Below are 13,607 nucleotides of genomic sequence, written 5' to 3' on the forward strand. Positions count from 1 at the left end.
TGCTCAAGGAGTTCTTGGTACAAGTAACAGTTGATTTTTTAATCAAAAGAAAGTAGAGGCCAGAAATCACTGGGATAAAAGAAAAAGGCCATCAACCGAAAATTTTCTACCCTGAAAAGCAGTCCCTCAAACATGAAGAAATTAGACATTCCTGTACAAACAGAAACTGATAGAATATGTACACAGACTTGCCTCTCTAGGAATACAAAATAGAGACCTTTAGGTAGAAAGAAAAGGGAGCTAGAGGAAACTTCCAGTCTACATGAAGAAATAAACACCAGAGATAAAGCTCACCATGAAATCAGGAAGACGGTATAAATGAACAAGCACTTAGGAGATGGAGTGTTAAGGTGGCTACCTGATGCATGAGGGAAGCAAAGGCCTTAGCAGCAGTGTTATATACACTATTATAGCCAAGCTGACTTAAATCTAAACTAGACTGATGCAAATTAAGACACTTCGATCCCTAAAGCAAGGACTTAAAACATAGTACAGCAAAAACAGCAAAGGGCAGTAAACAGGACACTGGACAACATGGGCCACGAACTGGGCATGCGAGCATGCTGTGCACTGAACTGGCACCTGGAAAACAAGTCCTAAGCCCTTGTGCCTGTCAATGTGGCTTTCTTTAAGAGGGTGGTGTAGACGTAATCAAATAAAAATGGAGTCCCACTGAATTCAATGTCCATGGCCCAGGAACTAGTACTTAAGAAGAGGGTGTTGTGTTACAGAGACAGAGACAAACCATCTGTGGTCTCAGAGCAGACTAGCATGATCCATCCATGATCTCCAGTAGCAAGCAGAGGTTAGGACTGAGCCGACTCTCCCCCAGGTCTTCACAGGAACTAACTCTGTTAACACCTTCAATTAGACTTTCAGTCTCTAGACTCATGAGATAATTCATTTCTAGATTATTTTATTTTGTTTTACTTTTGAGACAAGGTTTCACATGGCCCATGCTGGCCTGGAACTCCAAATTGCTAAGTAGGGGCAGGAGAGAGCTCAGTAACCACCTCCAGAGGACCCAAGCTGATTTCCCAAGGCCAACATTCAGTGGCTCAAAACTGCTATAACTCCAGCTCCAAAGGATCCAAATTGCTACATAGCTGAGGATGACCATGAACTTCTTATCCTCCCAAGTGATGGGATTATGGGCATGCAGTACTAGGTATCTAACCCAAGGCTGTCTCCACCAGTTGAGTGATACTGCCAACCTAGTTTCTGTTACTAGCAACCTAGTTTATTGTACTTAGCTATAACAGCTAAACATAAAAGCACCAAGGAGAAGCTGAAAAACATAGAATTAATAAGATGAAAATACAGTAGCTAAATCAACTCAGTGTAATATTTAACATTTAAACTGACCAGAACACAGAGATTTAACATTATACTATAAGACAATCATGGGCATAAAGCTTGTTTTCACATACTTTAACTTGTAAACTATGAGGATTTCCCTTTTTTCTTTATTTAGAGACAGAATCCCTTTATGTAGACCCAAGTGGCCTTAAACTGGTATCAATCCTTCTGCCTCAGATTCCAGTGTGTGCTAACACATTCAACAAGATTACTTCTTTGTTGCCAGTTGTTAGAGCCACATTCATCCAAAACATTTTCCCTTCATAGGCAGTAAACTTTTCATCATGATTTTAAAACCACAATAATACATGCTGTAAAAAGAATCTTGTGCTGGTCCATTTTACTTCAACTTGATACAAGCTAGAGTCCTTGGGGAAGAGATACTCTCCATAGAGAAAATGTCCCCACCATATTTGTCTGCAATCAAGTCTTTAGTATATTTTAGTAATTAACAATTGGTATAGGAAGGCCTAGTCTACTGTGGGTAGTACCACCCCGGGTAGGTGGTATGGGGTATTAATAAAACAGTCTGAGCAAGCCAGTAAGCAATGGTTTCTGCTTCAGTTCCTGCCTCCAGGTTCCTGCCCTGACTTCCCACAAAGATGAACAGAGAAAAGTGGGGGGAAGGGCATGCAACTGGAATGAACCCTTTCCACCCCAAGATGTTGAACCCCAGCAATAGAAACCTAATGAAAACACCGCTCAAAGTGACACACACTTTGCAAACTTACCACATGGTGCTAAATACACTGATTTTCATTGGGCCCATATCCTACATCCCTCAGGGCTGAAAGTCACTCCATAGTCCATGTAGACCTTTTGTATCTATTAGCATCTATTTTACTTCTGCTTCTGCTATGGCAATGCAAATAAAGGTGTTCTCAGAAGTAAAAATAAGTCCAGTGTTTCCAATTTAGGAGACAGTTGTTATTGTTAAGTGACATTTAAAATTTTTGGATCAGAATTACAAAAGCTTAACATTTTTACATGTATTATTTTTGTAGCAGGAAAAGCAAGATAGTGGGGGGAGAGAAAAGGTAGTGGCCCATATACATACATATCAAATATGAAATATGAACAAGTAATTCCCCAGATGACAACTGACACAGCAGACTACAGAAACAGCTCATTTTCTGACAGATAGGCAAAGTGTCCCAACAGTTCCTTAAAACCGTTAAGCTCATTATTAGCCTTTCTATTCTACACCATGAATCACCTGAGAATTCTATTAACTTCATCTTATTAAGTGGTGAATTAGCTAGTGCCTAAGGTGGCCTTTAGGAGGCTATCAGAGCAAAGATGTCATCACTAGAGAAAGAGCTGTGGGATTCAGAGAGAAGCTGTTGAAGAACGTTGACTTTGGTTTGTTAAGCGATTCTCTGAGCTGTTAACTTAGAAGTCAATGACCACTTTACTCAATGGTCTGAGGATAACCAGCATCTTTAATGAATGAGGAAGATCGGACTCATACATGGTGCATCCTGCTCTTCGAACTCATAATTTAACAGGTGAGTTGAAGGCTTTCTCCGCAAATCTGGAGAAATAATGCATTTGGCAAACTGGTAAAGCTTTCAACAATGAAAATCCAAATTAAACCATATATGTATCTTAGGCCCTCTTACTTAAATATAAACCAAATACTAAAGATGAAATAGGACTATTTGTATGCTGAAAAAAAAAAAACATGTAAAATTCCAAGGCTTCTCAAATATTTCTAGAATAAAAAACAAAAACAAAAACAAAAACAAAACAAAACTACTGAAATGCCTGTCTATATTTAAAAGGACTATTTCACGTTTTTTTAAAACAGTGTGTACACAGAGCGTGTGGCTTAAGAAAATTGGACTATGGCCTCAGTTTTTCATATAAACACTGAGAAATGCCTGCTACGCTTTCCACTTTTACTCCTGTGTTCTCTTTTTTCTCTCAGGAGAGCAACCATCTCTTCTGGGATGAGCATTCACACATCATTGTACTTCATTGGCCATATTCAGCCAGTCAGGCCATAGGCAAGAGACCAAGAGAATACCATTGGGAAGAGAAGTCCAGAAGTTCCCACCAGAACAAGGATAATGGCACCTCAGGGTAACCAAACACGATTGCCCACACTAGGTCTAGACTTCTAGGAATATTTCCATAATTTAGAAACTGGAGCTGAGAGCTGCAGGAAAGGCTTCAGGGCAGGGATTTCTCTAAAAAGGATGAAGGGAATAAAAAACAATTGTTAGGCAAGGCATTTTTCCATCGTGCGCCTCAGGAAGACAGAGATAGCCAAAACTGTTTCCACACTTAGGGGTTTTATCCACAAAATAGTTCACTTTCCCCTTAAAATATATCCATAAGATAAGTATAAAATAACATTTGTAAGACAAAAGCATTCAGAGAGGAAATGAAGAATAAAGAAACCTAGACAAGAGAGTAATTTGTCCTGAAGTCAAGTCTGTCTCCTCGTGTGAGCATCCTTCAGTCTCGTGTGATTTGGAAGCTCTATCATTCAGATTTGATGCTAGAAACTGAAGCATAGAAGTAAGCCATACATGACTTTAAACTTCTTGTTGAATTGAAAACTGCTTGGGTATCTTGGGGTGGCCTGGCATTAGAGGCTGAACCAGGGTACAAGCACATAGAAGTACAGTAAAGATGCCAGGTGCTTCAGGGGAAGGCTTGACTGGAGCTGCTGAACTGGTCAACCCAGATCTAAGCAGGAATGGAAACAGCTAAATGCTGGATGGAGCCTACTGACTGGCTGATGGGAACAGAACTTTAATCTCACCTTTTATCAGAAATAGTCAAGCTATCAGCAAGTCAGCTGGTCTTTTCTCCCACTCTTCCTGGAAGCACTGAGAATCAGGCTTCTAATAAAAGCCAATAAACTTGCTTTATTATTTTAGTGTATGAAAGTTCTAGGTTTCATTATGACATTTTATTAATATTAATTTATTGTTATTTTATGTGTATGAATATTTTACCTGTATGTATGTATAACTACTGTGTTCATGTCTGTTGTCCAAAAAAGACAGAAGAGGGCATGGGATCTCTTGGAGTTGCAGACGGTTGTTAGTAAATGGGTGTTGGGTGTGAACTCCATTATGACATTTCCATACATGTATTTCATTATAGGATGCCATACTACTGTCCCCCATGGTTCTTCTTTACTTGTGATCCCTTTCTTCTCACTCAAATAGTCCTTTCTGGTACATACACACAAATGTGTAAGCATGTACTTACACACAAATGTGTATACACACACACACACACACACACGTTTATGTGTGTATATGTATACATGTACATATGTATGTTTAGATGGATGTGAACTTCCCTGATTAGTTTTTTCTCCCACATCTCCCTCACAAAGACTGCCTCGTTCCCCTGATGTTTATGTGCAAATGCTGGAGTTATGAAGAAGACAGCACTGGTGAGTACCAACAGCAAGGGACTGCTCTAGCAGTCAGCTGAAACCACACATATATGCTGATGGATGGTAGAAATAAAGAAGTTTTCTATTTTTTCTCAAAATCGTCTAATATGCACTTTTACTCATCAAGACCCAGAAAATATTTAGCATATAACAGTATAAAATCTTTTTACCTATTTTTCTATTGTTTTGAAAAGTATCATTCCTAGGGAAAGAACATGTTGTAAAATTCCCAGTCTGGAGATTCTGAACTTCTTTGATAAAACATGAGCACAACTGGTACTGAGTCTGCCATTATATTGATATTATGAGGCATTTTAAACAGTCTTCCAAGCCAAACATATTACTAATGTTCATAAATTACCATGCACGCAAAGTCCTTGAAAGACATCCATTGTCTTCTGTCAAATACATGCGTTTTAGTAAGTGCACAATTAGGTTAAAGGATAAGGTCACTTAGCTAGAAACAAGTATACTAATATCAAGAGTAGGAGGCAGCTGACTGTTGTAGCAACTAAACTATTTCCAAACAAAAGCATTTAAAGCATCCCTGTTTACATTAACCTTGTGGTGCCATGTGTCTTACTGAGCGTAACTCTTCCACAATGTTACCTACTGCAAACATAGGAATAAAATGTGGTAACATCAATGCGAACGTTGTTGGTTATAGTTTCCTACAAAGTTTTGCAGAACTAGACAAAATTTAAAACACACAGTTTACTTCATTTATAACTGGAACGTAAGAATAGTTCTTAATAAGAAACCCAATATAAGTAAGCCCTCTTGCTCTCCCCCCCCCCCAAGGAAGCTAAAATGGATCATTAAACTTCTACCTTGATTTTGAGACATATAGGTCTCTAAGAAAAGGTGGGTGGTGGTGGTGTACACTTTTAATCCCAGCACTCAGGAGGCAGAGGCAGGTGGATCTCTGTGAGTCAGAGGCCAGCCTGGTCTACAGTGTGAGTTCCAGGACAGTCAGGGCTACACAGAGAAACCCTGTCTCAAAAAACAACAACAAGAAGAAGAATGAAAGAAAGATGAGAGAGAGACAGAGAGGGGGGGGGGGGGGGAAGAGGGAGGGAGGGAGGGAGGGAGGGAGGGAGGGAGGGAAGGGAGGGAGGGAAGGGAGGGAGGGAGGGAGGGAGGGAAGGGAGGGAGGGAGGGAGGGAGGGAGGGAGGAAGGAAGGAAGGAAGGAAGGAAGGAAGGAAGGAAGGAAGGAAGGAAGGGCAAGTGTTAAAAAGGCAACTTTATATTAATCATAGTACAAGAATATCAGCATACCTTCTTGGGGAGCTGAAGAAGACTGGACTGAAAGAGTAAAGATCTAATGAACACCTCAGAAAATGTGTACTGTTGACATGGGCACGGCCATGTCAAAGACCCACGGAAACAGCAAGACCTTCTCTCTATCCCCTACCCACCAGGGGAAGGCTCAGGGAGATGCCAAATCCTTCTGGTCTGAGTGGAAATATTGATAATTTGAGTGGGTGCTGACAAGTGCCCAGTGTGCACAAAAACCAGCAACTGCACCTTCCTCCTCCCAAATGTTGACAATCTGAGGCTGCTGGCCTATAGAGACCCGCCTTCAGAAACTAGTTAACTCTTCCTTCCATGTTGTATATAATCAGTCTGTTGAGGTGCTGGGTTGTGATGTAATTGGTGCAGCTCAAACAGAATCGGCACTGCCCATCTGACACTAGCTTTTCTTTACTGCATCTGTGTGTCTGTCCTTTCCTCTCTACTTATCATCCTCCCAACCCCCAGTCAGGTTTCCAGGACCAAGCCATGTTGCACATAGCATAACTTAAATAAATAAATGTCCACTGAACCTTGCTGATCTCCTTACAATTCAACAACTTTAATAACTTTTTCTTACTAGCCAATCTAAAAAATTAAAGCCAAGACAAATTATCTGACTTTAAATTCTCCTTTCCTATACAGTCACCAGCTCTCTAGTGAAGATTATACGTAACAAGAAAGGTAATGGAAAGAAAGATGTTAAGGGTATTGGTAACCTACAGCTTCAAGAGTCAGAGTAGAAGCTTATTTTCTCTAACACACAACTGAAGACACTATCTCTATGGCATGTTCCAGGCCACCCTGAGTTATAGACTGAGTTCCAAGCCAGCCTAAATACAAAGGAAAATGCTGTCTCCTAAAAATTTCAAAAGATACTATCACTGTGGGTATTTTCATAAGGCTAAAACAAAAACAAACAAACAAACAAAACCCCACACATCTCTTGTTTCCCCAATAATATATTAGAGTATCTTTGCAGAAGAGTAACCCGCAAGAAACTTTTGACAGCCAATCCCAATCTCGTCCATAGCCAGATACTGAGGACAGGTAGGAAACTGCTCTAGTATCTAAGGCATGTAGCTAAGGACCAGCTAAAAAGCTAAGGTTGGAATTGTTGCAGCATTTGGTATACAGTAAGTGTGTGACACAGGTGCTGAAATGCAGAGACAAAAGGGACAGCATCTCCAGAAGGGGACCACAGCTGTATTGCGAAGATATGGAAGTAAGTCACTGAGGTTTAACCAGGGGGAGAGGGGCCCAGATCTGCTGTGAGAGTCAGAGAACATTTCCTAAGAAGTGGTGTAGACATGGAAATAAGTCACTGAGGTTTAACCAGGAGGAGAAGGGCCCAGGTGTGCTGTAGGAGTCTGAGAACATTTCCTAAGAAGCGGTGTAGCAGTAGAGAGCATTTCAGAGGGAGACAAGTTTAAAAACCAGCTCAGCAGCAATCAAGCTGTGTGGTCTGGCCAGCGACGTGACCTCCATACAGGGATGCTTGTCCAAAAGCATGCAAGCAGCAACTTCTGTACAGCTACCTACTGGAAGAATGCAAAGAGATGCTATGGAGAAAGCACTCTTTATGTGTAAAAAACACATACTCAATAAACTGTGCTGATTTACTATTGTTATTCAGTCTTAGACAAAGTTACCCACAATTTCTGGTGTTATCTTGGCAGTTCACAGCATCACTATCACTAAACTCATGACATCTTACGGGGCACATGTTTGATACCTATTAAATAGGTGTGAGCTACTTATTCGGAGAAAGATGAAGCCAAACACGTGAAACCCTGACTTTTCTTGTGGTGTGCTCTTAGCCATGAAACTCATTTATATCATCATCCTTTGCTCTCCCTATTGGTCACAGTGTCATGACTTCAACGTTTATGATCATACTGTGGGCTCTACAGTTTGTTATATGAAGAAGGTTCTTCCTTTATTCAATCTTTTATACTCATTTACTGAGCACTCTAAAGACATTTGATGTGAACTAGGAAAGGCCAGTATCAGACATTTTAAAGCAAAGAATAAAAGAGTACAATATCATGAGAATTAAAATTTGTTATCATTTTGAGCTGGGGATAGAGCTGAGTTGAGGGCATATATCCAGCATTCTTACAATGCCCACCTCCCCACCCCACCCCAGCACCATAACAATTGAAAACAACAACAAAAAAAGAACCAGGACATTTTAATCATTTCTAGAATTCATAAACTAACCATCTGGTGTTTCCCAGATACAGAATAAAGTTACACTGAACAACATCTGTGATTCCTATAAGGTCTTCTGATCACCTTTGGGAGGCCAACAAGTCAATCACTGCTTTATATGGACCACACTGGGATGTGCTATGAAGGCAGCATCTGTGGCTATAATCCTGCCACCAATTAAAATGCTGGACTCATTCCAAGAAGGACTTGTTTGACACCTTTGAGCAATTGAATTTTTTCCTTGTGTTTATTCCCTACCTGAACTCTGTCAAAAACACTTTAGAATCCAGACCAACTTTTCTTTCCAATCTAAAGGAACTGGCATGGTACCATCAACTGCATATCAGTGAAGCCCAATCCCCTTCCTATCAAAGACACATGTAGCACGTTGTCGGGTCTCTGCTGTGCATGCCTCACACTTACTGCAAACACAGCGATTCTGCCATAGTTCCATTTTAACTAAAAGCACTGGCTTTCTCAAGTGTTAAGTCAAAGTGTTAAGTAGAAGTTGACATGCTTGTGACTCATTTTAAAATAGCAAGTTATAATCAGCTGACACTGTATGAAGCATGAAACTCAATCTATAAATCACATGTCTATAGAAAGACTGGGCTGGGAAAATGTGAAGAACAAAGCTGAAACATGTCTTTATCATAAATTACAATTACCAGTTTGTCATCAACTGAAGGATTTCTAAACTATGCTCCTGATATTAAGGTTCCGAGTCAACAATACTCTTAACTAGTCCTAAAATCAAATCACTGAAATAAATTTTAAAAGATTTATTGAATGAGTGCCTGCTGTGCGTGTGAGGTAGAGGGTACAGAGGACAGAAGAGGGCATCATGGGATGCATGGGACTGGAGTCATGGGAGGCTATGAGCCACACAATGTGGGTGGTATGATCTAGCTCTGGAAGAGAAGCAAGTGCTCGGAATCTCTGAGACATCTCTCCAGCCCCCACCCCCAGTAACGTTTTCAATATTTAAATAACTACTGGCATTTGGACAGTAAAATTTAGCAACTATACTTACTTTTAGTTTTTTAAAACATAATTTCCTGCACAAAAATGGTAAAAAGCAAGCCTTGTTTCCTTACTGCACACATGACTGGCAGCACTTGGGCTTGGGTTGCAGACTCTGGACTTACAGTAATAGTTCTCTAGTAATAATCATGAATCCTAGAACGTTCTTTTTCAGTGGAACAATCGCTCCTTTGTCCAAGTTCTTTGCTTGGCTTTATGCGGGATTTGTCATCAGATAGCACAGTTCCTTGGACACAAGCCCATACATATTCTTCTAGTCTGACATCTGGCTACCTAACCTAAAGGTCAAACTCTGGTGTATGGAAGTCTCTAGACTACTTACTTCTCCTCCTTTGCTTACAGATGAACCTGCAGAGTTTGAAGTCCAACATTCCTTTGATTCTACTTGGTCCCTATCTATCACTAGATTAAAAAAAAAAAAAAAAGACAAAGCTGAAAAGTCACCCTCAAACTTAAGACACAGCATCTTTACTGACAGTTAGTGCAGCCCAACAGACTGTGGCTTTCAAAATTAATGCAACGTCTTAGCAAGTCTCAATTAGGGGAGGTCTCAAACTGGGGGAAGCAAGTGAGATTTATGTGCTGAGAAACTAACTAAAGGAGCACAAGAAAGGCAAAAGAGAAGCATGACAAGGTGCAAGGGAATAAATAACTTCAGCAACATTAAACAATGATGGGGATGAGGAGGACAGAGACATAGCACAGTAGCTAAAGCATGTGATGCTATAGCAGAGGATGCATGTGGATGCAAGCAACCACAAACAGTGGCTCACAACCACCTGTAACTCCAGCTCCAGGAAGGCAACATCATCTTCTGCCCTCCTTGGGTACTCTCCCACAAGTGGCATACACACACACAGACATACACAAAAACACTGAAGTAAAAATCAATTGTCAAGGGTGGGGGCTCAAACCTGTAATGCCAGTACTCAGGAGCAGAGTAGGCAGATCTCTTAGTTAGAGACCAATCTGGTCTATACCTAGAGTTCCAGGCCAGCCAGGGTTTTATATATATATATATATGGAGTAACAATAAGCGGGATAGAATGAAAGAAGAGCCTTGGAAGCCTCATTTTCTCATGGGAATGTAAGCTCATAGACACATGTGACAATGGTTCTAATTGAGGCTTGCCTGAGTGATGATCCTGAGGACGCCACATGGTCTGTGCTAGGGACATCTGTGTCAGCATGTCAATGTGGTCTCTCCTTACCTCCAGATGCTCTAAAATATATGGTGGATTTGTCATGCCCAGCCTCAGCATGGCTCCCTCCGGAATCACTTCCACCAACTTCCACAGGAGTGTGGGGAGATTGGTGCCAATGTCTCTGCCATAGGCTCCAGTGTCTTCGCTGGTTAGCCATATCTCACAAACACCCTCTGTGAATGAAAGAGGATAATTAAGAAATCTGTGGCCCAGCCATTTCCTTCACCATACTGCTGCTCACCCTGTTTAGTGCAGTATTTTCAATGCCACTTGCAGGCAGCCTGGGCATTCGATTGCAGAGAGAAAGCAGTTGATCCCTCCTTGCCAGTGGGTTAGTAAGATCATGTTATGAATATCTGAGAGTTGCAACCAACTCATAAGTTACCATTGTATCCTATGAAGTCATTAACATTCACAGCCAATCAGCTCAAGCATGCCTCTCAAAAGCACTTTGATCATTGCTAGAGAGCTTCAGTCCCACCTCAGAGAGTACTCACTAAACACTGTGAGCCCTGGAATGGCAACAGTCCCTCCACAGAACTCACTGGGAACAGTTAACTCACCAGTCAGGCTGTCGCCAACCCAAGGAAAAATGTCAAGTGTAGTTAAGGATTAAGTCACAAATTATTAATTGATTATAATGATCTCATTTAGCCTGTAGTAACTATTTTAATCTGTCGCCTTTATACCATTAAAATAGTGCTCACTTTACCTTCACATTACAAACAAACTTGGCTGGTGCATAAAGTAAGCTGGCTGCCTTGGAAACCCTTCTACATTCACTTAGCTCTTATACCTTAGGAAAGAATATTCTTTTTTTTGTGGGGGGGGGTGTGCTGTAAGGAATCCTATCTTCAATGCTTGGACTTGAGCTGGGTAAGGGCAGCATAGCCTGTGACCCCAGCTCTCAGGAAGCTGAGACAGGAGGACTGCTACAAGTACAAGACCAGCAAGGCTTCAAAGTTCCAGGCTAGTCCGGGTTACAGAGCAAGCTTGTCGTTGTCCAGAAAGTAAACCAAATCAACAGAAAGTTACAGCCTGTGAATAGCAGCCTTTCAAAAACTAAGAGAAATACTTTGGGATCAGCTAGCTATTAAAAATGAATGAAACAAACTGAGCAAGAGCTACCAGGTTTTCTTGATAGACACAGACCCTTCCTGAACCCATATTCAGTGAGCAGATAAGGTGATATTAAAAGGCCAAATGATACAAAAGGCTAAAAAACCAAAATGAGTATGAAGTTAGTTCAGACTCAGTTGATTCACTGCTTATGAAGACCTCCATATACACTCTACAAAGGGAAACATAGTGGAAGTTTCCAGAAACTGTCTTAAAATTGTCATTTCATGGCAGAAGGTTTCCAAGGCACAATTTAAATGTAATCACCAAGAGAGGCAACAAAAGTGACTTGTGAACATGGATGCACTTAAACTGTACAGAAGAAAGCCCACACCAGAGCTCTTAATTATCAGTAATACAGTCCACATCTAGGACCTAAGACCTCTGGACACTACTCTTTCTAGAAATAAGAGCTATGTGTTTTATTATCATCAAAGCTACAAAAATAAATTTTATCTTTCTGAGATATACACACGAGTCAGAAGACACAAGAGTAGATGCAAGGTGCCCACTTTTCATATAGAGAATCACGAATCAGCAATAAGAGTAAAAGCTACTGAAAAGTTCAGTTAAAAGCAAAAACTGGGAGATGCTTTAGTATTAAAATCAGTAATGCAGTTGGGTGTGGTGGTGTATACCTTTAATCGGAAGGCAGAGGCAGCCAGATCTCTTAATTGGAAGCCATGTTGATTTAGATACTGAATTCCAGGCCAGATAAGGCTACACAGTAAGCCCTAGTCTCAAAAACAAAACTAAAACTCAATGAAAATTCATTAATGTTAGGAATATCTTCCCCAGTTTGAATACACATATTCCAGAAAGAATAAGCCTTTACCTCAAAGAAATTAATCTGGCAGGCTTTACAATTTTATGAACATTATGTCTAAATTAATTTAAATGTTTTTCTATTTAAAATGTATGATATCACCATCCCACCTCCGACTCCCCCAAGGCTCAGGTGTGGGAGCCCATTTTCAGGTTCCTATTGGCTTTACATAGCAGGTCTGCATAGAGAGCACGATTGGACCACAGCCCTGAGTGCATGTGTCTGAGATAGTCTGCACTTGGCTGTGCTGGGGGGAGGTCTTTTGCTCCACCCCTTGGCATTTGTATAAATACTCTAAGGCAGAGACAGTCATGGCTCCTTGAAATAGGTTCCAGGCCCTCTGGAGGCTATCCTTATCCCCACAATCTAAATCCTTCTATCTACCCTGCTACTCTCACTTAAGAAAATTCAGGAACAGTGAGGTAAGTAGGTAGGTGCCTTGCATCAGGGAACATTATAAATAAAGGGGCAAGGGGAGTGAAGAGAAGAGCTGGGGGATGCTTCAGTCTGGACATGACCTGGCCTTGGTGCTCAAGGACTCACCATAGCTGTGGTTATCTATACAAGCTCTGCCTAAGGCAAGACAAGGTTAGCCAGCATTTCAGTCCAACCCAATTGGACTCACCAGGTTACATACTTTAAGGAGGAGAGGACATGGGGACATGATGGGGGGACAGGGGAGCATTGTAACTTGTCTAGTGGAGAATGAAGGGAATTTGGGGTGGGTCTTGTTGGAAATATGACAATAAATTCAAGAGGCCAGTGGAAATGAAGCATCTTTTATGTACAGTTCTGCAGAAGGAACACAGCATTGAGAAAAGGCTGCCATGTGGATCTGGTGCAGAAAAGTGGTTCAAAATCCCTTGCTACTCTCTTATAGACCAGGACTTAACACCCCTCCCAAACTCTCCATCTCATTAGTCAAGGGCAACCCCTACCCCTCCAATGAACAAGTTGGAGCTTGAAACTGCTCTTTTTCTCCAATTGTTGGTTCAGCCATGAATCAGATAACCTGTAACTGTCTAATCTGAGTTGTGAGTCAAACTGAGGTGAGCCCAGCTATGGGAGAGAAGCCCTGTTTGTTGGTAACTCTGAAATTAGAACTATCAATCTGTTTCTTACTAG

The 13,607-nt window shown here is 41.0% G+C and overlaps 1 protein-coding gene across 1 annotated transcript in view; it reads right to left on the reverse strand.

Annotated features, from left to right (window-relative positions):
- The window catches only part of Cdkal1 (CDK5 regulatory subunit associated protein 1 like 1), a 554,248-nt gene that overhangs the window by 222,790 nt on the left and 317,851 nt on the right, over positions 1-13,607 (reverse strand). The window contains 1 exon segment of the mRNA XM_036189139.1: positions 10,544-10,710. Within this exon segment, the coding sequence (XP_036045032.1) occupies positions 10,544-10,710 (167 nt within the window).

This window comes from Onychomys torridus, chromosome 5 (genome assembly GCF_903995425.1).
Source record: "Onychomys torridus chromosome 5, mOncTor1.1, whole genome shotgun sequence".
Lineage (NCBI taxonomy): Eukaryota > Metazoa > Chordata > Mammalia > Rodentia > Cricetidae > Onychomys > Onychomys torridus.